Here is a 22,003-nt window from a genome sequence, read left to right as displayed (position 1 = left end):
AGAATAGTTTTCAAAGGAAGAAATCAAAGTTATGAACAGTGATATGAAAAAATGCTCTAAATCACTAATAATTAGAAAAATGCAAATTAAAACAACTTCAAGGTACCACCTCACATCCATCAGACTGGCTACCATGACTGAAAAGGAAATTGACAAATGTTGGAAGGGATGTGAGAAAACAGCTTTGACCAGCTACTAGATCTATACCTCAAAGAGATAAAAGGAAAAGGATCGATATGTGCAAAAATATTTAGAGATCTTTTTGTTCTGGTAAAGACCTAGAAACTGAGAGGAGACCCATAGATTAAGGAATTGCTTAATAAGTTATGGTATGAATGTGATAGAATACTACATTGCTATAATAAATGATTTTCAGCAAAATTTGGGATGATTTATATGAACTTACACAAAGTAGAGTGAAAATAACCAAGAGAATATGCATAGAGTAACAACAACATTGTAAAGAAAATCAAGTGTGAAAGACTTAGCAATCTTGATCACCACAATAACATACTCTAATTCCAAAGAACTCTTAATGAGAAATACTATCTACCTCTACAGAGAGAGAATGGATGAACTCAGGTAAAAAGTGAAGTATGATTTTTTTAAACTTTATTTTTCTTTCTTGTATGTGATATGGCTAATATGGAAATATTTTGCATGATTTCACATGTATAACTGGTATCATGTTGTCTGCCTTCTCAGTGGGTGGGGAGTGGCTGAAAAGAGGAAGAGAATTTGGAACTCAAAATTTAAAAAAGAGCATGAAGGTAGCAGAACAAGTGGACTATCAAGTTTCTTTTCACCAGAAGGCTGAAACCTAAGGCTGGCTGAATACCCTTATGAGACACTATAGAAAGAATGTATAATTCAGGGACAAGTTAGAATAGATGATCTTTGTGGTCCTTCTAAGACTATATGCACTTGTTCCCTCTTCACTTTCAAAAGTCTACAGAAAAGGTGGTCTTCTTTTGTTTTAATTTAGTATTTTGACTCAGGGTCTCCTGACTCCAGGGCTGGTGCTCTATTCACTGAGCCACTTAGCTGCCCCTAACATTTCTTTTGAAAATTGTGACTTCCAAATTCTCTCCATTCCTCCCTTCCCATCTCACCTCATTGAGAAGACAAGTAATTTTATATGTTATATGTGTAGTCATGCAAAACATTTCCATTAGTCATGTTGTGAAAGAAAACATAGGACGTCCCCCCCCCAAAAAAAAAAACCTCAAGAAAAATGAACTAAAAAAAGTATGCTTCAATCTCTATTAAGACACCATCAGTTCTTTCTCTGGGGATAGACAGCATTTTTCATCATAAATTGTTCAGTCCTGGGTCACTGTTTTGCTGAGAACAGCTAAGCCACTCACAGCTGATCATCTTACGGTATCGCTACTACTTTGTACACAGTACTTTTCACTCTGCATCAGCTCATGTAAGTCTTTCATGGTTTTTCTGAGAGCATTCTGCTCATCATTTCTTACAGCACAATAGTATTCCATTACAATGACATAGTACAATTTTTTCAGCCATTTCCCAATTGATGGGCATCCCCTTAATTTTGAATTCTTTGCCACCACAAAAGAGCTGCTACAAATATTTTTGTACATATAGGTCAAAAAGGTAGTATTCTCTGACCAGTAGTACTATTTATTTAAAAAAGTAATGTGAATCCATTTTGTAGTATTTTCCCAAGAAGAGAGTAATGAGCTATCCGACAAAAAAAAAATCCAAGTAAGGCAATGCATTCTTACCTCTTTCATTATCTTTCGTTAAACCTCTGGAATAAGCAGATGTTATACCTATAAGACTATTTGGCCTGTTTAACTGACTTGAAGTATAGAGAGAACTGCTGATGGTGGAAAGTGAAGAGGATGATGGAGTACTTGAACTTGAGGTTGACACTGGTCTATAACGCTGATAGGGCTATTGAATAGAAAATTTTAAAAAATATATAAGCAATCATTATATTTCACTTTAAAGAAAGCTAATCATTTCAGTGTTATTATAAAAATCATTCGAAGTCCCTGATTAAAGCCTTTATTTCAAGAAAAATTACTCATTACCTCATCATATGTCCTAGAATATTTCTGTTTATATTCATCTTCTTTGGAAGTGTCTGACTCCTTTTTGTCTTCTTGCTTTTCTTTGTCTTGTTTTTCTTTTTCTTCTTTCTCTTTTTCTTCACTTTCTTGTTCTCTAGTTCGAGTAGATCGACTTCTTCCTATAGTTTTCTCAGCTTCCTGAAGATCAGTCAATGTCACTCCCTGTGGGCAAAAAACGCAAACTAAGTTGTAATATGTACCTTCCACTCCATGAACAAAAGTCACTTCTCAGATATACAAGTGTGTATATATGCTCTCAGAAGCAGATGCCCAGGATAAAGTAACTAATGGGATGGTAGTGTGCATGGATTAAAAAAGAAACAAAAGTACAGTCCATTTAAAACAGGCTTTGAAATTGAGAAAAAGTTTATCTTCCCAATCATTCCTTCATTCAACGAACCAATCAAATACTTAGCACTACTGCGTGCAAAAGAGCTGGTGAGGCACCGAGGGATACAAGTAAAACATGGTACCGGTCCTGAAAAAATACATAACCTAGTTCAGGAAAAATGGCATATACACATTTACAAAACAAAGATAAAAACAAAAAACTAAGAATGAAACACGGTTCTATTTTGGTTCATTTCTGAATATAGGCTGCATCCTTCTAAGACTGAATGTTTTTGAAAGGAAAATGAGTCTGTGGTCAATATGTAGGTATGCATTTAAGGTATGTTCATGCATTTGGAGGGAGTCTGACGTGACTGCAGCACAAGGTTCTTACAGGTGAAGAGAGATAGAATGGCAGGCTGTGTCAGATTGGGAAGGGTCATATGTGTGATAAAAAAAAAAAGTGGACTTCAGTCCAACATCAGGAAAGGAAAAAATAATCGGTGGAAGAATATGGCTATTACAATGGCAAATTTATTTAAAAATGTTTAAAATAAAAAAAAACCTTGGCCATGACAATATAGTAAGGACACACAAATTCCTCCTTTTCTCTCCTCAGCCTCGGACCAAGATGTTCTCTAAAAATAAATGGGTAATGAGGTCTTCTGAAAGAGAAGTGTTTTTAAAGTGAATTATCTTTCAAATTAATGATAATGAAAACAGTTCCTTTGATTATTCCTTTCACAATATCATATGGATAGTCAACTCTTTGCAAGGAAGTCATTGTTAGAAATGTTTTATTAATTCATTATTGATAGTCTCATTTTACACTCTAAAAATTGTCTAGATGGAAAAATTCTACAAGGCCCTACATCTGCCATACTTATTACTGATTCATATGGCAGTTTTCAACTCCAGTTAAGTGCTCCTGATTAATGTATATCTAAATATCTTCTAAAATACAGAGGCAGGCAAACCTCACAAAGTAGCATGCCGAGTTCCTGACCCTTTCCTTTTAGCATTCCAGGAAAATTGCTCACAGCCCATCCACAACCCTAGGAACAAGGGTAGGGAATGATTCTCCCTGCAGGTGATGAACACTAGTGTCGGGGAGGGACCGGTAGAGGTAATGACTGACCCGTACAGAACCGAAAGACCAACAAGTCTTTCTGAAGTACCTACATACCAGATACTCTCCCCAGAGGACACAATTCCTACTCTCAAGAAGTTTACATTCTAGTGGCTTGTGTATGGCACCTGCATCACAGGTTCTTGATATTTGACTCAGAAAACAAGACCTACTTTTAATTCAATCTCAGTAACAGGAATGTGTCTGAAAAAAAGAAGCATTTTGATAGGTTGATGTCAACAATCACTCTAATACTAGTACGTATTAGCCTTTAATTTTTTCCATTTATGTCAAATTTTTATATGTAAGAATTCTGAGGATAAAGCAGTCTTATGATGATGACTCCAAACTTCCATTTAAGAAAAGAGCTAAGCTCAGATACTGCCTCACTTCTCGCTTGGCTGCTTCACTCTGGGATATCTCCACCATGTCCCATGTGGGGGACCTTACCTTCTCCTTCTCCACTCCCCAAGCTGCCTGCCTTTTTAGCTTCCTTTCATGTTCTTCCCTGATTAGATTGTGAATTTGAGGACAGTGACTTATCTTTTTTGATATTTTATCCCCAGCACTTAGTATATAGTATCTGGCACATAGTGGGCACTTAAGAACTGTTTAGTTCTGATAACTGATAACACATATATCTGATAACCGATAGACTGATAACACATATATCTCCTTTAGGCCTTTAAAATCTCTTCTAGACTTTTAATTCATTTGAGCCTCACATTAATCCTCTGAAGTCAAAACTGATGATCCCTTCAATTTACAAATTAAGAAACTGAAACTAGGAAAGATTAAGTGATTTGATCATAGTCACAAAGAGAAGGAACTGAAGTCAGGCCTTTATGATCTGAGCTCCAGATGTCTATTCATTATGCTTACATATTTGCACCAATGAAATTGAAGTCAAATGAAGAGTTCAAAATAAATAAATATCTTTTCTTTTGCTTTATATTTTTAAGCTCAATGTCAGAGGTAGGACGGTGCTGTGGATCTAGTAAGGATAGCCTTGGAATGAGGCTGCCATTTCACCTGACATATGCTAGCTAGGTGACCCTGGCAGGTCACAATTTCTCAGCACCCCAGGGAATCCCCTAAGGCTAAGCTGTGGTTTCCAATAGGCAGACAATGCTTTAAATACCAGACTTCTCCACTTCAGTGAAATAGAGGTGCTTTACGTAAGTGTGTTTGTACGTATCACCTACTCCCTGCTCCTGGGTGCTCGGTGTGTCAGCATACCTGGGTTGATCTTCGAGACTGCCTTGCTTGCCTTGATCTCGCTTTTCTTTGGGATTCAGACTCTTCGTCCCTAACTGGAGTGAGGTATGACCTACAATGGAAAATAGAAATCGTTAGTCAGATATATAACATGTTAAAGGAAACGGGAATGTTACTGAGTGGGAAATGTTTACTTGTTCATTAAAAAACGTTGCTGAGAAAATTCCTCAGAAATCTGTTGTATATACTACAAAATAACAAAATATGGTGCCAATTTATATCATTGATTTTAAAAACACGTTTTTTTTCGAATGTGAAAGCTAAAGCCTGTCAGTTTTTATGTTACAGATGACCATTCTGAAAGTTAGAATTCAGTTCCACATCAGAACCAAATCTCTAGTCAATTATACTCTCTTAGGTTTTCCTTGCTTAATAATTCCTTCCCTCTAAAATTCTGAGGAAGACTCTGGTTCTGGTGAAGAGAAAAACATTCCATAAACTAAAATCTGACTCGGTGAGAAAGCTCAGTAAGTGGGAGCTCATGAGAAAAGGAAAGCCTCCTTTTTTCTTTGAAGAAGTGAGGGACAATGCGTGTGGAACACTGTGTATATTGTCAGTTAGGCAATGTGTTCATTAGTTTTACTGAACTACTCCCTACCCTGCACACCATCATCTTAATTTTATCTTTATAAGGGATGGTTCACTAGGTGGGACAGGGGAAAGGGATACATTCACAAATGAAGGTGACATTAAAAAAATGAAAAAAATGTTTACATAGTAAATGTTCCTCGTTATTTCCTAGTTACTAAGATAATAGTTTTCTGCCACTGTAAGTAGAGAGCACATCTTCCCATACCATCCACCTCCATTCAGTCACCATGATTTAAGAATCCTGTGGTGCTTAAGGGCCATCATTTGAATAAATTTTTAGCAATTTTCAGTTGAATAAGCACTGAACTCTATTAAGTGTCAAATGTACTGTATTAATGCTACCTAAACCAGAGTAAAATGTAACTGGGAAGTGTTTAATAAGATAATTGACTGCTATGGACTTTTTTTTAAATTCCTAAGTTTATAAAACTAAACATTATTCCATATTTAATCTATGCTTACTGTATTTAGTAGGTGAAATTTTAGATGCATTAAAGAGTATATTTTTCCTTAAAATTACATCCTAACACAATGCTTCTTCCAAAATTATATTACTCATCATCATCTAATATGTCTTTACTTTGAACAAAAATTGGTTAAAATGAGATGTTTAATTAAAGAAAGATGGAAATTCAAAGTTTCCATTATAAATGATCATTGTTTTAGGGGAAATTTTAAACATTTCCATGACAACACTCAACTATGAATATAATTTATGACTTATACTTGTGTATACATACCATTTACTGTGTCATGAAAACTTTTTCCTCAGTACAAATATATAGTTTTAAATAAATGTATGAAAATACCTAAAAATCTTATCTCCTTCAAAAATTCATATTTTGAGTCTAAATTCAATAGAATTTATTTTTATTTTTAAAAATAGTTTGTCTATAATAGGTATAATTTAAATAACAAAAAATAAATTTTCATTTGAAGCACTGTGTCAAATGAAAAAAACACAAACATGCTGAGTTCTAATGAGTAGATCAATTCTTTAAATTAGGCATATTCCACATATCAGAATTAAGTCTGGTTCTTTTTCGACAAATTAATGTGTTTAATAATTTAAAATAATGTGGCTTCCTTGACCTGCCTAGTGCCTCCCTTCTACACCCCATCTTCCCAACCCCCAGCCTCTTCCACTGGTTATTTTAGGCCCTGCACCTCAATGGTATAAGAGTTGGGAATAGGAGACAAACTACAAATTCTTGAGCTAATCTGATAGAAGGGTTCAAGTTCCAGGACTACAAGTGGCTCTTCTGAGCTTCTTGTCTGGCCCTTAATGAAAGCAAGGATAAAAAAATCCCATGACAAAACTCAGGGACACTATAAATAACGAGAATGGCAGAATTCTGCTACTTCCATCACCGGTTCAGGTTCATCAGAGAGAACCATTGCAATAAAGACTCTAGAAAATTATAGCCTTTTTGTACCCTATTACTACTATTGGGTTTTACTGAAAGACTATCACAAAGAGAATGCATAGTAATTATGTGAGTAATTTCATGGCTTTAATCCTTACAACTGTCACTAGCCTTAATATGCTTAGCACACTATGACTTTTCTTTTTAAAGAATACTTTGTATTTAGCAAAGGAATTAATTTCAAATATAATATTAATTTATTTACCTGTCTTTGCTATCTACCTACCTCAGTCTTTTTCCACCCTAAATCTTGGACCACTATGGAATAAAGGTAAAGGAACTCATGAACAGTGTGATTCTCAACCTTATATGAATCTGGTGACCTCAAACAACACATATACAAAACCTAAACACATTAGTGAAAGTTACAGTAAGAAATCTTTTTGAATTTCCTTGTTCTGGCATTAAGGCCAAGCCTTTAAAAACTACTTTTGTGTAAAAAAAGTCTAAGTTCAATGAAAGTTTTTTTTTTTTAAGTGGGTGAATAATATTGTGATTTAATTAAAAGACAAGCAAAAGATAACAGATAACAATTATTAAAAATAGCAAACTATTTCACATGGAACAAAACATAAGCATTAAAATTACTGCAGACATTATTAAAACGAAGTAAGCCACAAATTTCTATAATGGAAACAAAAACATTTTTGACACTTCAAGATTTGTTTTGTATTGGCAAAACTAAATGACATTAAAACAACTTCAGCAAATACCATTAAGGGAGACTTTAAAAAATAGTTCTAACTGTTCCTGGGCAAATATAAATCTGGATACTAAAAGAAGAGAAGTCTTTAAGTTGCAGTATTAATAACTGACACCTTTAAAATTAGGCTTAGGGTTGAGACCCGGGTTTTGGAAGTCTAATTTCAACAACAAATTTTGTTCTTCTAAAAATTTAGTCAAGTTTCCTGATATTTTAAAAAGGTAAAATGCAAATTATCTCCCTTTAATTAATATATAAGACCAAAAGGTAGAAAATAAGGTTTTGGTTATATTTCTCTGAATTTGCCCTTTAAAGAGCCCTAGAGTAGACACCCAGGGTTCTCTATCCAGGCTCTGGCATTAATTAAACTCCATGGCCTTAGACAAGTTAGCTAACCTCCATATGTCTTAGTTTTTCTCATGTTCTCATCTGTAAGATAAGTGATTAGATGATTTCTAAAATCTGTTCCAGCTCTATACCTCTATGTAAAAATATATGCACTAATACATGGGGGAGTGTTGCCTTCCTCAGCTAAGACGAATTCCTTCCACCAAAGCATATTCTTTCTAGCCTGTAACTTTAAGTGCTAGGAAGTTGCCTGAGACATACAGAGGTTAGGTGACCTACTGACAAAGTAGTCACATAGCTAGTAGATGTCGAGGCTGGGAATGGAACGGAGAGGTCTTCTTGACTCTCACCAAGCCCCAAACTCTACATTGTTATACTGTTGCAGCTTGATGGGAATTGGGGAAGGGAGAAGAGGTTAAGGCAAGGGAATAGTACTGTCAAATACATTTAGGAATGGGAAGAAGGGGAAACTCTTTAGTATAATATGGACATATAAATGCAGGTATGAATGCTCACGTAAAATGAAATATTGGCCTATACAAACATGGTCTTATTTATAAAAGCGATTTTAAAATGAATTTTTCTTTTAAAAATCCTTTTTTTCTTATCAACAGGGAAAAATAATGAAGAATAAAGAAACTAATTTTGGCAAATGGTAGCATACACTGAAATGCCAAATACTTAGTAATAGTTGTCCACTAAGAAGAGTTCTCTTGCACTCAATACACTTGGTATGAAAGTAACCATGCCTGTGTTCTTAAAGGCTATAATAATGTGGTGCATGCATAAGCATGTCTCTCAACAAAACTGGTTAACAGGAGATGAACTAATTTATGGTTACAGCAACTCATGGAATTAAATAGTAAGATGTTGAGAACTATAGTTGAAGAGAATACTTCTATCAATGATATCATACATTTTATTGACATATTATTGCTGTTAATAGTTTTAAAATTTCCAGAATCCTTAAGCTGCTGTACTGCTTGGGTTTCTTTCAGAATTTCTGTATACCTTAGTTTTTTTACTCAAAGAAAAAAAGACTTGAACTAAAGAATTATAGAGCTAGATAATTCATTAAAAAAAAAATCTTTTGGGGGCAGCTAGGTGGCACAGTGAATAGAGCAATGGCACTGGAGTCAGTAGGACCCGAGTTCAAATCCAAACCCAGACACTTAATACTTAGACCTCGGGCGAGTCACTTAACCCCAATTACCCTGCCTTCCTCCCTCAAAAAAAAAATCTTTTGCTCACAAATAAAAACAGCCTGAAACCATCTAAGAAAAATGATTATTAAAATTAAAAATAAGAGTAATAATGATACCACATTACAATTGTGTATAGTAGTTTTAGCTATATTGGCTGTTGTTCATAGGTTAAATAAAGCAGACGTAGGGAAGAGAGAAACCAAGTCTCAGTGAAGTTGTGTGAAAGAATGAATGAACTGTAAAATCTCAGTGTGGGGAATCTTAGAGGCATTAGTCAAGAACAGCAAGCATCACTGTAGTAACCTCCTTTATAACAGGCCTGACTTGCCTTAAGAACCAGTTAGAAAAGACCAGAGCCAAGATGAGAAGCTGGGCATGACTCCTATTTTCAGCGATTTTCCTAGTGAATGGTGCTATTTCTTTGTCTCCAAATGACAAGAACTAATTAGATCCTAATGGGTTGATATTTGTATCTATTACAGTTTCTAGAGAAATGACATGTATTACTTCATTTATACTAATGGAAAGATGGTCAACTAGAAAAAATTTAAAAACAAAAAACCAAGCCACCCCTTCCCACCCTCACCCCCAAACCACCTATCCCTGGGTATGCTCTCCCAAATATTGGGTCCTTTTACACACCTGCGTCTCTCCCTGACCTCTGATGTTGAGGACACAGTGCCAGCAGTAGTTGTAGTCAAGGCTGTGGTAGAAGCGGCAGCGTTTACAACAGTTGGTGCAACAGGAATGGTCACTGCCGTGGGAACACTGTCCTTGTCTTTTTCAGCACTATCCTCAGCCCACAAACGATGTGAGGTACTATAACATTATAAGCAGCAACACAAAAAGAAAAAAGGAAACAGCTAAACACCGAAAGCACTTGCTAAACAGCCGATAACATGTAACTCCAGGGATGGATTTTTTAAAAACACAAAGTGAGAAAACTCTCAGTTATGAACAATGAAGCTCATTAGGAGTAATCAGAATAAATTCACATTTAAGATTTTAATGAAAAAGTAGTTAATAATGACTAAATTTAATATTTTATTTTTTTTCTTCACAGAGACATGCATAATTGCTACTTTACAGCTGATGTACCTAACTTTTTGTACAATAATATTTTTTCTGTCTGTGAAGTAGCCAAATAAGTTTAATGGGGTAAATGAAAAAATCCAGAGTCCCAGTACCTACTAAACAAAAATGCATGCACATACAAAAGCACATAGTAGACCTGAACACAAAACACAACTGTGTACTGACCTGCTTTGTGTGCCTGCCGGAGAGGAGCTGGTTGCAACCTTTGTGGTAGTGCTGGTGCCAGAAAGCAGGCTTTTCTGGAGCCCAGATGCAGAGGTAACTGTTGGTGCTGATGTGGTACTTGGAACACTAGAATTAACCAAATCATCTTGTCTTCTACCAAAGGAACAACTGAAGGAGAGAGTCATATCTATATAGAATGTGTCTGAATGTATACACTAAAGCCACCGTCTACATGTTACACAAATTGGTGAGGCTTGAAATCATCAGAAACACTTAATTACTGGTTCCATACACCACCATAGCTTCACCCACTACTTGCCAGAGTATAGAATGGCTTGCTAATTTGAGAACACAACATTTTATGAACAAGAACCAAACTTAAATTAGTTTGCTTATCTGGCATACTTCTTAAAATGTCCCAGTTCTTAGGTCCATAGTACAGTGGGCCTAAGTAGAGCACTCAGGTGTGGAATAGCCTAAGGGAACCTAGTCAGAATCAGTCATTGTGAAGATCTGAAGAAAATCGTTTCGGAAACCCTTAATGGGCCCTTCAAATAGACACAGAATCCTAGGCACCCTGGGGACCTCTAAAAAGAACGACTGCACTTATTCTAGTCCACAAATGTAAATAGTTTCAATTAAAGTAGACCAGTGAAACTAAAACCCAAAAATGTCACTCATACACTGGGCTCACTGAAATAAAAACTGAAAACTGAAGCAGTTCATAGTTTTGCATTTTATATAAACTAGTATCTAGATGAAAAAAAATGAAACACAAAATGACTTCTTGTAAAGCTTTAAAATCTTTATAAATTTTTCCTGTCACCTTTCACAGGAGAAAGGAAGCAAGCGTATGAAAGGAAATGGAGTACTCCAAGACTGCTGATAGGTAAAGAATTCATATTATTATATTTGTATTCATATATTTTCCTAAATGTTGCTTAATATTTTCTTTCCTCAGGCCGATATGAATGCTACTAGAACGATCAATATCCTACACTTAGGATACTGACCTCAAAGTTGTTGCAGACTTAAGTTTTCATACTAAGTAAAATTTTAGATTATCTACTGGGGATCATTTAGGTGGGTATCATTCTCATTCAGCTATTTCAATCAATCATATGAACAGTTCCAGTTCCACCTGTTTAAAACTGAATACATTTTCTATGGTATGGCAAATTTAATGAAACATAAATGATGGAGCCATTGCTGTGAACAAATATTTATCAATCACAGCCAGAAGGCTAAAAATATAAAGCTAAGTTTCCCATAATGAAAGAATCTTTTTTGAGGGGAACTACTTAATTCCTAACACTCCAAATAAATGTCTCTTGTTCAATAAAGTATAAACTACCTCCATTACTTCTAAATATACACAGTAAGGTTTTTTAATAACAATATTACCTTTTATGATATGGTGGGCCAAGTGAGGATAATCCTTCATTAATTGAGCTATTCTTCTTGCTATCTTCTTCCCATTTTCTTCTTGTATACGAACCACTTGTTCGTAAGCTTGAGGAATCTCTGTGAAAAGATCACACTTCAGTTTTGTGGCAGACAAGAAAAATGTCAAGATGCTCTGCACTAAAATGTAAACATTGCAAAAAATTTATCATCTGATCAACTGACATTCTCAAGTTTTATACCTACCATGAAAAAAAAATCAAGGATGAATAATAATGAACATATCAAAATTAAATTATGGACATAAGAGTAACTACTTATTCAAACAGAGCTGTTCTGAGGCAGTGAACAAGACAAACAGGGCAGGGCCTTGGCTACATACAGGGCACACTGCATTCTGAGGCGCTATATATTCTGCTTCAGCAGACTGTAAGTGGAGCTTTATCATTAAAGACACAATTATTATGCAAAAGGTATTTCAAATGGTAGAGCTTCTTAATTATTAATAATGAATATTTCACCAATACTTTACATAGTAAAAATGCAGAAGTTCCAGTTAATAGACACTTCTAGTGGGCAGAATGCTGGTTAAAATAGCCTTTTATTAACCGAAAATTTTAATTATTTTCCTGAATACCAGACTTGAGAAAATGCAAAACTAGAAGAAATAATGTTATGCAAGTGAGAATGTGCAAATGTATAACTAGACCAATGTATGAGGGGGAGTTAGAGATAATACACAGGACCCTACATTCTATGTAATGGTATATTTATTTAGGACATTGTACATATTCCATGGATTTATCTATCTACCCTTCACTAGCATGTACTGAGAAACTGGTACCATATGTAAGACACTGTGCTTTTGGAGGATGACATGAAGAAAACAGGAAAGTGACATACAAGGAAGGCAAGATCTGTAGAACCTCAAGGAACCTGATCCCCAATAAAATACATTTAACCTCCCATTCATGTCCTTTATGGAAGTGTTAGGACATATGTTAAGAATAATATCTTAGCCATGTTAGCATTAGCTAATGTTAAAACTTCCTAACAGAAACAAACAAGGTATATACACTTTAAGAATTTAATGGTAGCACCTACAAATCACTTAAGTACTAATAAATACTGGTGCTAATTTAGTGGTAATGTTATAAAATCTCAGTATCTGACTTAGGTTGACAGAAAATCCTATTAAAATATAGAAATTGTTACACTACATTTAAATATTTGAAGAAAAAAGCTGACTATTAATGTTTTAATGGTTTAAAAGCAGAGGTACGGTAGCAAACCATTCTTCTGTGACTGATTTTGAAAGCAGTACAAGCTTTAATAAATTGTAAAAAATTTCCAAAATGTTGTATTATTGGGCAGAGGCTGATGGAGGGTATAATATGATAGCACCATGGTGAGTAGAAGGTGGACAGCAAAAATCATAAATGTGGGAAAGGCTTTGAATTATTCACAAGTGATCACATTTCATATTTTATGTATACCTACTACTCCATAGCAATGGTTTACATGGACTTTTAAAGGTTAGTAACTGTAATAAAAAATTTATCAGACCCTTTGACTTAACTGCTCCAGAAACTACTTCTAATATTCTGTTATACAAATTTTCAACATATGCAGTGATGATATTAATAGGAAAACTAGAAGAAAGAAACCTTGGGAATCAGCCAATGCTGCAAATCAGGGTTTGAGTTACTTTTTTATTGACTGTCTGGACTTTAAAAAGTGACAGAGAAAATGAGAATAATGCAGATTAAACTTAAAAGTATGTTGTGTGTACATGAAAAAAAATCCAGATAGCTAGTTGTCAGGCATTTGCCAACAGGGGATATTGCCAGGTCTATAGCAGCTTACACAACTGAACTTTAGTTCTTTAGTCTGGAAAAAAAAAAGCACACAATGTGAGCTTAATCGACCAAAATGGGTACTGCAAACTGCAGTCAATAGTATGGGTAATATGCCTTCAGAGACAGTTTTGAATGAGTATCTGTATCTCTCTTCACTTGTTACATCTGTTTGACTCAGATTTAGCCAAAGCTCTTTCTGTTGTGGTTATAGCAATTAATATAACTAATATTTAGTAAGGTCTTGCTTCCTTCCTAAGACACTGTCAGCTGACTCTAAACTGAGCCCACTCACTAATCTTAATCTTTCTGTTCCTCTGGACATGGGTTGATATGTAGTTATTGATCTATTGCTTTGTGAATTGAAGTCTTTGTCTATCACTTGATGAAGGTAAAATTTTTGCTTCATACCTGAGGAATAAATTTGCACTAAAAAAAGATCAGGATCTCAATCACTACAGAACTATTCATCCTTTCTGCCATTTTAAAATGTTAGTCTCATTCTTTTCATAGGTCTTAGAAGGGAAAGAAAAGAGATACTACTTGACATTTAAATGGAAATTTTATATAATTTTTTTTTAGGGGGGAGTGCAAGACAATTGGAGTTAAGTGACTTGCCCAAAGTCCTACAGCCAGTAAGTGTGTCAAGTGTCTGAGGCCACATTTGAACTCAGGTCCTCCTGAATCTAGGGCCAGTGCTCTGAGTCACCTAGATGCCCCTGAATGGAAATTTTAAATAAAATGGCATGCCTATCTTAGCTAACTTCAAAGATTTAAAAAAAAAAGCTTATGATTTATAGAATTAAAGTAAATTATTTAGATTTCACCGAGAAGTCACCTGTTTTCTTTCTCCTCAATGTCTGATGTACTGGCCAGACGCCTAGGTATTGTAGGTGTAACATATGCAAGCCTAGTTCCTTTATTATCTTTTTCCTGCAAAATAGGAAAAAAATTAAAGTTAAACTAAAATACAATCAATATTTATTTAAAAATGTGTAAATATTTAGCTATTGGAATGTAAAACATAACTGGGAACCACGTGTTATAACCCTGGCTTTTGCCAACTATGTGATCTTGGGCAAATGCTAATTTGTTAGGACCTTGGTTTTCTGATCTGTAAAATGAGGAAACATAACTATTATATATAGATTATATAATCTACATATAGATTAGATAATACCTAATAAGACTTCTTCCATCACAAATGCCCATAATTCTATTATTCCTTATTTACAGTTCAATCCTTTGGCATTTATTAATCACTTAAAGTTTGGAACTGAGGAAATGAAAATTCCTTTTCCATTCTACAAAATTTTCTACAACTGGTAAAAATAAGTTACTCATAACAATGTAATTTTATAGTTTGAAGGCAATATTTATTCATTTCAAAGGTACAGATACCTCAAAAATGCTTTTCCATTTCATTCAACAAGGTCAAAAACATTTTTTGCAGATACATATTCCTAATTTTTGGCACTTCAAAGTATTTTTTTTTTTTGCACACCATAGTATATTTAGGTTAACACAAGTTTATTCTCACTTTTTGCTGCTACTGAATCACAGTATATGGTGACTTTAAGTTAGTTCAGGAAATTTTATTATTAAAATAATTAAATGGCAAACCATTCTTTAGTATATTGGGGGGGAGGATTGTTCTATAATTTAATTTTTATATAGTTTTCAGTCAATATATTCTTATGACATCTCTAAATAATAAATTCTTAAAAGAAAGTACCGGTAAAAAGAAACCCAAATTAAAAAAAAAAAATCAAACTGACTTATAAACTACAGTTGGAAGGGCAGCCACTGAAGGAGTCCCTAAAAACATATATCTTGGCTAGGCACAGTATGTAGGGCTAGAACTGGAGGAGGAAACTGGGCTGGGCACACAACTCATTTAAAGATCCCAAGTGCCTTTGTGATATAAGAGCTTATATTTTCAAGACCATCAGTGCCTTCCTAGGTGACTGAATTGCTGAACACCGTAATTTCCAAAAAGTCAAAATCTGAGGGGATCTAAAAAGAAAATAATAAATAAACATATAATATGAGGTAAACTATGGCATATTACTAAGGGTGATATATGTAAGACACGCAATAATACTATTTAACATTTATATATAGTGCATACTGTGTTACCAGGCATTATCCTAAGTTATAATAAGTTATTATAATTATGATTTTATTTGATTCTCAAGACAACCTTGGGAGGTAGGGACTATTATTAACTATTTTATAGATGAGGAAACTAAGACAAACCAAGGTTAAGTGACTTGTCTAAGCTAACACACAACTACGAAATGTCTGAGGCTGGATTTGAACTCAGGTCTTCCTAACTGCAGATCCAGCAGTTTTACACTGCCAATTAGTGTGAAAAATATAATCAAAGGAAGAGGCAGGAAGGACACAGGCAAGAATGAGGTACAGAAGATGAAAAGCACTAATACATTAAAATCTAAAAAAACGTTAAAATATGTAAAAGAATCCCTACTGAGCAGCAGTTTGAAACTATATAGATTATTTATGGGAATGACATGATATGAAAATTCATTAATGGGTATATGCACCCATCAAAGCATCTATGACTTAGGTTCAAAGCAAAAGTGAGGTTTACCCATATTAAATCACAGAACTTACTCCAGATCTAGTATCTGTCTAGAGCAGATACGCCATGGTAATTTTTACTTTTCTGATTATTGTTAAATATTCATTTCTTCTCCCAGGACAGTACACAGTAGATCTAGTAGGAATAAGGCATCATTCCCTTAGTCTACTGAAGCCAAGTTCATGGCAGTGGAAACTAATTACTTTTAAGAGTTATGAGAGTTCTCACTTATTAGCTTTTTTACTTAAATTCCTTTAATCTCTGTTTCCTCATCTGTAATTAAGCAAGTAGTATAGATGCAGAAAAGTTTAGCTCTTGAGTCAGAGGACCTGGGTTCAAGTCATTTAACTTCCCTGGACCTCAATTTCCTTATCTGAAAAAATAAAGGGTTAGAGAAGATGATTTCTGAAGTCCTTTCCAGCTCTAGGTCCATGACCCTATTAAAAATTTTAGCAGATTATTGAAAAGGATCAAGTAAGATGACAGATATCAAAGTGCTTTGTAACACTGAAGTTGTAGAGAGGTTTGGGGCATTACTAATGACTATTAGCTATAGTTTTATGGGAAAAACATTAGATATAAGTGTGATAATTTACCTTTTCTTTATTATCCAATGAAGAAGAAAGCCTGGGGCTGGATGCTGAGCGCATAACCCCTGTTGTGTCCTTTTCTTTCTGGGCTTCTTTAGAGGCTGTGATTTCAGCGAGGGCACCATAGCTGCCTGTCTTCCTAAGGCCAAGCCGCCAAGAAGCTGGGGATTCATCTTTTCTTTCCTCTTCCTTTGGTGAAACCTTTGTAGAAGTTGGAAACTGTTTTTGTTTGTAAAAAGTGGGGAAAAAAGTAAATCCATCACACTAGGGCTTGAATCAAGATTAACGCTTGCAGGCAAACAGGACACAAAAATATGATCTTAAGAGAAAATACTGTTTTTCCTATGTTAATGACTTCATCAATAATGAGAACATCCATAGCTGAAAAAATGGAATAGAATTTTATAAGTTAGGCTTACGAAAATACACTCCACACATTTTAATCACACAGACACCAAGATGCAAATCTAGACAAAGCAGAAGTAATCACACAGTAAAAATTTAAAACCATGCAAACATAGCACTGGCATTTAGATTAAGTTTGTTATATTGTAACCTAAAACAAAATTCTTATACATACAAAATCCTCACCAGAACTTTTTCACCCTTACTGGGCACAAGAACAATGCCAGTTTTGCGTAACCCCTGCCTCCATGATGCAGGATCTATTGATTCCGCCACAGGAATGATAGGAGGAATGAAATCATACTAAAGCCAATTAAAACATGACATGTAAAGAAATGAAGATTGAAAGAAAGAACAGAAAAGAGTTAAGAAAAGACACCATATTCATTCAATCACTTAAGTCCAGAAACTAGAAATATTGATCCCAGGCTTCAAAATACTTGAGAATAAGCTTTAATCTTAACATAGAAGATAGCACAAAGAAAGAAGTTGTTAGAAAAATAAACTGTATTCCCAAGATGGTTAAAAATAAACAACATTCATTAAAATAGCAAGCCAGAGTGCATAAAAGTAGTTCAATTTAAAAACATAAGCAAAAAAACACTAACCACTTTGAGGCTAACAGACGAAAAAGCATAATATGAATTTTGGGTTTTAGCCAGTCATAGAGTTTGCTTTAAAAATTTTGCTGCAGATTAAAAAATGGGGGGAAAAGCAATGGTTTTATTTTTCTGACTCAAATTTAATGTAAACTAATTATATGAATTCTTGGGGAAACTGAAGTTGGAATATTTTAAGAGATAAGTGCTTATTCTGCAGAGATCTCTTAAAAAAGGTAATTTTTTATAATTTAACAAAATTCATCTCGGGAATGATTTTTGATGGATGATTATTAAGATACTACAATAAATTTGAGCTTCACTACTAACTAAAAAAACAACCATCCAATTCTATTTGATGATGAACTCCAAGAAAACAGGAATCACATCTTATTTTAACTTTATATTTCCCTCTCACATCTCATACAATAATCTGCACAAAGTATATGCTTACTAAAAGCTTGCAGGAATTAGAAGATAATTAATGTGTCTTCACATTAGGAATGGAGCCTCAAATTAAAATTAGCAGTTGGGTATTAATTCCTATGAAAAAAAGAAAATTCAGACTGCAGACTGCCCAAGGCCAATTGGACTGTTCAAAGAAGTTATGAAACAAAAAAATAATGATGCTATTTTACAGGCACACTTTGTTGTACAAAGGTGATACTGCCCAATAGGATCTTCTGATGTAACTCCAAATGATTTCTGACTGTGTGTCTAAAATAAATTATACTCTCCTCAATGGGTAAAAATCTGGTCATTCAAAATAGAGTGTTGCAGTTTTTGAAGGCAATTTCAAAAAAAATGAAAAAAAGAACCTTTTAACCATGGCATTATCATTGTAATAAATGTGTATTTTCTTCATAGGGTGACTAGCTTTGAAGATGATCAGTTCTTTGAATGCATTAGTTCTGCTGAACTTGTTAAGAAGTGAGAGCACAATATACTGCTGAAATTTGTATTCCATTCTTAATACCATAGAAGTGTCCTCTTGCCTATAAATAGTTACTTTATAGACTCTGAGTTCAGGTTTCAAATTATAAGTCAAATAAGAAAAGCTAGTGACACCTAACAAATAAATTCCCTAAAGCTTTACACTTTACAAAATAAACTGATAAAAAATTTTTTAGTACTAATTAATAGAATTAGGTTAAAGGGCATATGAAGAAGAAATATTTCAGTTCTTCACTGTGCCTTATTTAATGATTACTGTGCATATAATTAACATAAAATTACTATACATATAATTAACCAGAACATAGTACTGGAGAATTCTAGTAAACTGAGTTCTACTGTACAAAGAACAGAACCTATGTTTTAACTATGACAATTTATTGTGTATATGAAAGGTATTAAACAAATGATTGATACACAAAAATACCTGTAGATATTAGAGGACAAGTGACAGACTCTAGAAATAGAGATAGGAAGGGGAGATTAAGTAGGTGGATAAATATGTCCTTCATGGTGATATGTATTACTAGAGGAATTAAATATAACAGAATGGAGATGGAAATATGATTTAGCAGATCTCCAGAGAGGCAAATCAAGGAGTTGCCAGAAATGGTTTTATTGTGTATGCAAAAGCAGTAAGAACAAAGTGGAGGATGGCAACCTTTTTGATGGAGTAGCTGTAATAAAAATTGGTGGACCAAATAATGTGGAACAAGTGAATGGAAAGTAAGATCAAATTATAGAAGCACTGCATGCTACACATGCCACTGCTGAAGAAGTCTAATTCCAGAAGGTGGTCGTCCTTTGCTTCAATGTAATTATTATTATTAATGAACAATTCATTTCAGTAAATGAGGATTAAAAAAAACTAAAAAAGAAAATAATAAAGACATTGAAAATTCCTGCAGTGACCATTACTAAGTATGTAGGGTCAAGGCTCACTGATAATTGAGAAAATTTTTCAAAGCTATTCAGAGACTGGTTATGACACAATGCTCAGAAATTTTATGAATATGGTTGAAAAAGGAATAAAACTGATCCCAACTAAGGATGTTAGACCTGTTTTGTTGGATGCTATTGGTGTGGCCTTTCTGTTTATTATAGCAGAAGGCATATGAGGGAGGCATGGGTGGCCCAGATGGAGGCACGCTCTGATTTCCTAGAATAGTGCTCTACCACAATGAACTATGACATAAGCAAGTCTTAAGACAATGGTCCTTGTTAACTCCAGAAGTCAGCTGGAGAGAGTATGACAATTAAAAACTGATGTTCAAGAAATCCTCTTAAAGATCAGTTACTGGTTTCAGTTGACAAAATAGGTAATGGCTTACTGTTTCCATTATTCATGCCAAAAGATAATTTATTTTGTACTTTTTTGACTAAAAAGACATTTGTACATTCCTGACAGAGGCACAAGATCCATGCATATGATGTTCTGCTTTCAACTTTCGAAAGTGGGTGCTTCCAACTTCCCTCCCCCCCAGCCTGCACTCCCTTCCATCATCGCCCCCTCTCATTCCCTTCCCTCCTACTCTCCTGTAGGGTGAAAGACCCTATATTTAGTGTGTATGTCATTTCCTCCCTAAGCCAAATTCATTGAGAATAAGGTATACTCATTCCCTTTTGCCTTCCTGTTCTTCCCCTCCATTGTAACAGTTTTCCCTTGCTACTTCTATATGCAGAGATAATTTACCCCATTCTATTTCTCCCGGGTTCCTCTCATTATATTCCTCTCTCACCTTTTAATTTCTTTTATTTTTTTTAATCAAATGCTTTATTAACTTCTAGTTTACATCACTCATTTCCATAAGATTTTGAGTTACAAAATTTCTTCCCATTTTTCCACTACCCACCACCCCAAAATAGCGATCCCACTGGATATCCCCTCCTCCAATCTGCTCTCTCCTATATCTTCTCCCATACCCACTCTGACTTTCCAGTAGGGCACGATGGATCTCTATGCCCCAGTGCCTGTATATCTTATTTTCCAGTTACAAATAACATAATATTGATAATAGTATATATATAAAACATTTGATTTTAAAACTTTTGAATTTCAGATTCATTCCCTTTCTCCCTTGTCACTCACCCTTACTGGGAAGATAAGCAATTCAATATAGGTTGTACATGTGTAGCTATGCAAAACATATCCATAGTAAATATATTGTGAAAGACTGACTATATTTCCCTTCCTCCTGTCCCACCTCCCACTTCTTTTATTCTCTACTTTGATCCTGTCCCTTCTCAAAAGTGGGTGCTTCCAACTTCCCTCCCCCCTAACCTGCCCTCCCTTCCATCATCCCCCCTCTCATTCCCTTCCCCCCTACTCTCCTGTAGGGTCAGATACCCTATTTAGTGTGTATGTCATTCCCTCCCTAAATCAAATTCAATGAGAATAAAGTTGACCTATTCCCTTTTGCCTTCCTGTTCTTCTCCTCCATTGTAACCATTTTCCCTTACCTCTTCTATGAGACAGTTTACCCCATTCTGTTTCTGTCCATCTCCTCTCATTATATTCCTCTCTCTCCTCTTAATTTCACTTTTTAAGTATCATTCCTTCCCATTAAATTGGTCCTGTGCCCTCTATCTGTGTATACCTGTAAACAAATATACATACTTTCACATATGTATTCATATACCCTTCTTTATGGACTTATACACACACACATTTCTATTCCCATCAATTATTCTCATACTGAGAAAGTTTCATAAGTTACAATGATTGTTTTTCCATGTAGGAATGTAAAAAGTTCAACTTTGGTAAGTTCCTTACGATTTCTTTTCCCTGTTTACCTTCTCATGCTTCTTATATCTGAATGTCAAATTTTCTATTCAACTCTGATTTCATCAAGAATGCTCGAAAGTCTTCTATTCCACTAATGACCATATTTTCCTCTGAAACATGATACTCAGTTTTGCTGGGTAGGTGATTCTTGTTTTTTTTAAGCAACTGTGGTTAAGTAACTTGCTCAAGGTTACCTGGCGCGTGTGTGTGTGTGTTTAAGTCGGAACTGATCCCAGGTCTCCCAACTCTGGGGCTGGCGCTCTTCCCACTGTGCCACCTGGCCGCCCCTCATTCTTGGTTTTAATCCCAGCTCCTTTGATCTCCGGAACATCATATTTCAAGGCCTTAAATCCCTCAGTGTAGAAGCTGTCAGGTCCTGAGTTATCCTGATTGTGTTTCCACAATATTCAAATGGTTTCTTCCTGGATGCTT

The 22,003-nt window shown here is 34.8% G+C and overlaps 1 protein-coding gene across 5 annotated transcripts in view; it reads right to left on the bottom strand.

Moving 5' to 3' along the window:
- Positions 1-22,003, bottom strand: part of PPP1R12A (protein phosphatase 1 regulatory subunit 12A) — a 191,109-nt gene that overhangs the window by 42,071 nt on the left and 127,035 nt on the right. For 2 of the 5 annotated variants that reach the window (XM_069094795.1, XM_069094796.1), the window contains exons 10-18: positions 17,420-17,536; positions 16,835-17,047; positions 14,472-14,566; positions 11,778-11,897; positions 10,374-10,541; positions 9,756-9,932; positions 4,801-4,891; positions 2,064-2,264; positions 1,752-1,923 (exon numbers count right to left, since the gene is read on the bottom strand). In XM_069094795.1, the coding sequence (XP_068950896.1) occupies positions 1,752-1,923; positions 2,064-2,264; positions 4,801-4,891; positions 9,756-9,932; positions 10,374-10,541; positions 11,778-11,897; positions 14,472-14,566; positions 16,835-17,047; positions 17,420-17,536 (1,354 nt within the window). The remainder of the gene's footprint in view (positions 1-1,751; positions 1,924-2,063; positions 2,265-4,800; positions 4,892-9,755; positions 9,933-10,373; positions 10,542-11,777; positions 11,898-14,471; positions 14,567-16,834; positions 17,048-17,419; positions 17,537-22,003) is intronic. The other 3 variants (XM_069094799.1, XM_069094800.1, XM_069094798.1) reach the window with 2 other exon arrangements.

Source organism: Petaurus breviceps, unplaced genomic scaffold, assembly GCF_028583685.1.
Source record: "Petaurus breviceps papuanus isolate PSGF00001 unplaced genomic scaffold, PetGlider_PUasm1.0 221, whole genome shotgun sequence".
NCBI classification, from domain to species: domain Eukaryota; kingdom Metazoa; phylum Chordata; class Mammalia; order Diprotodontia; family Petauridae; genus Petaurus; species Petaurus breviceps.
This window is presented reverse-complemented; position numbering and strand designations above follow the sequence as displayed.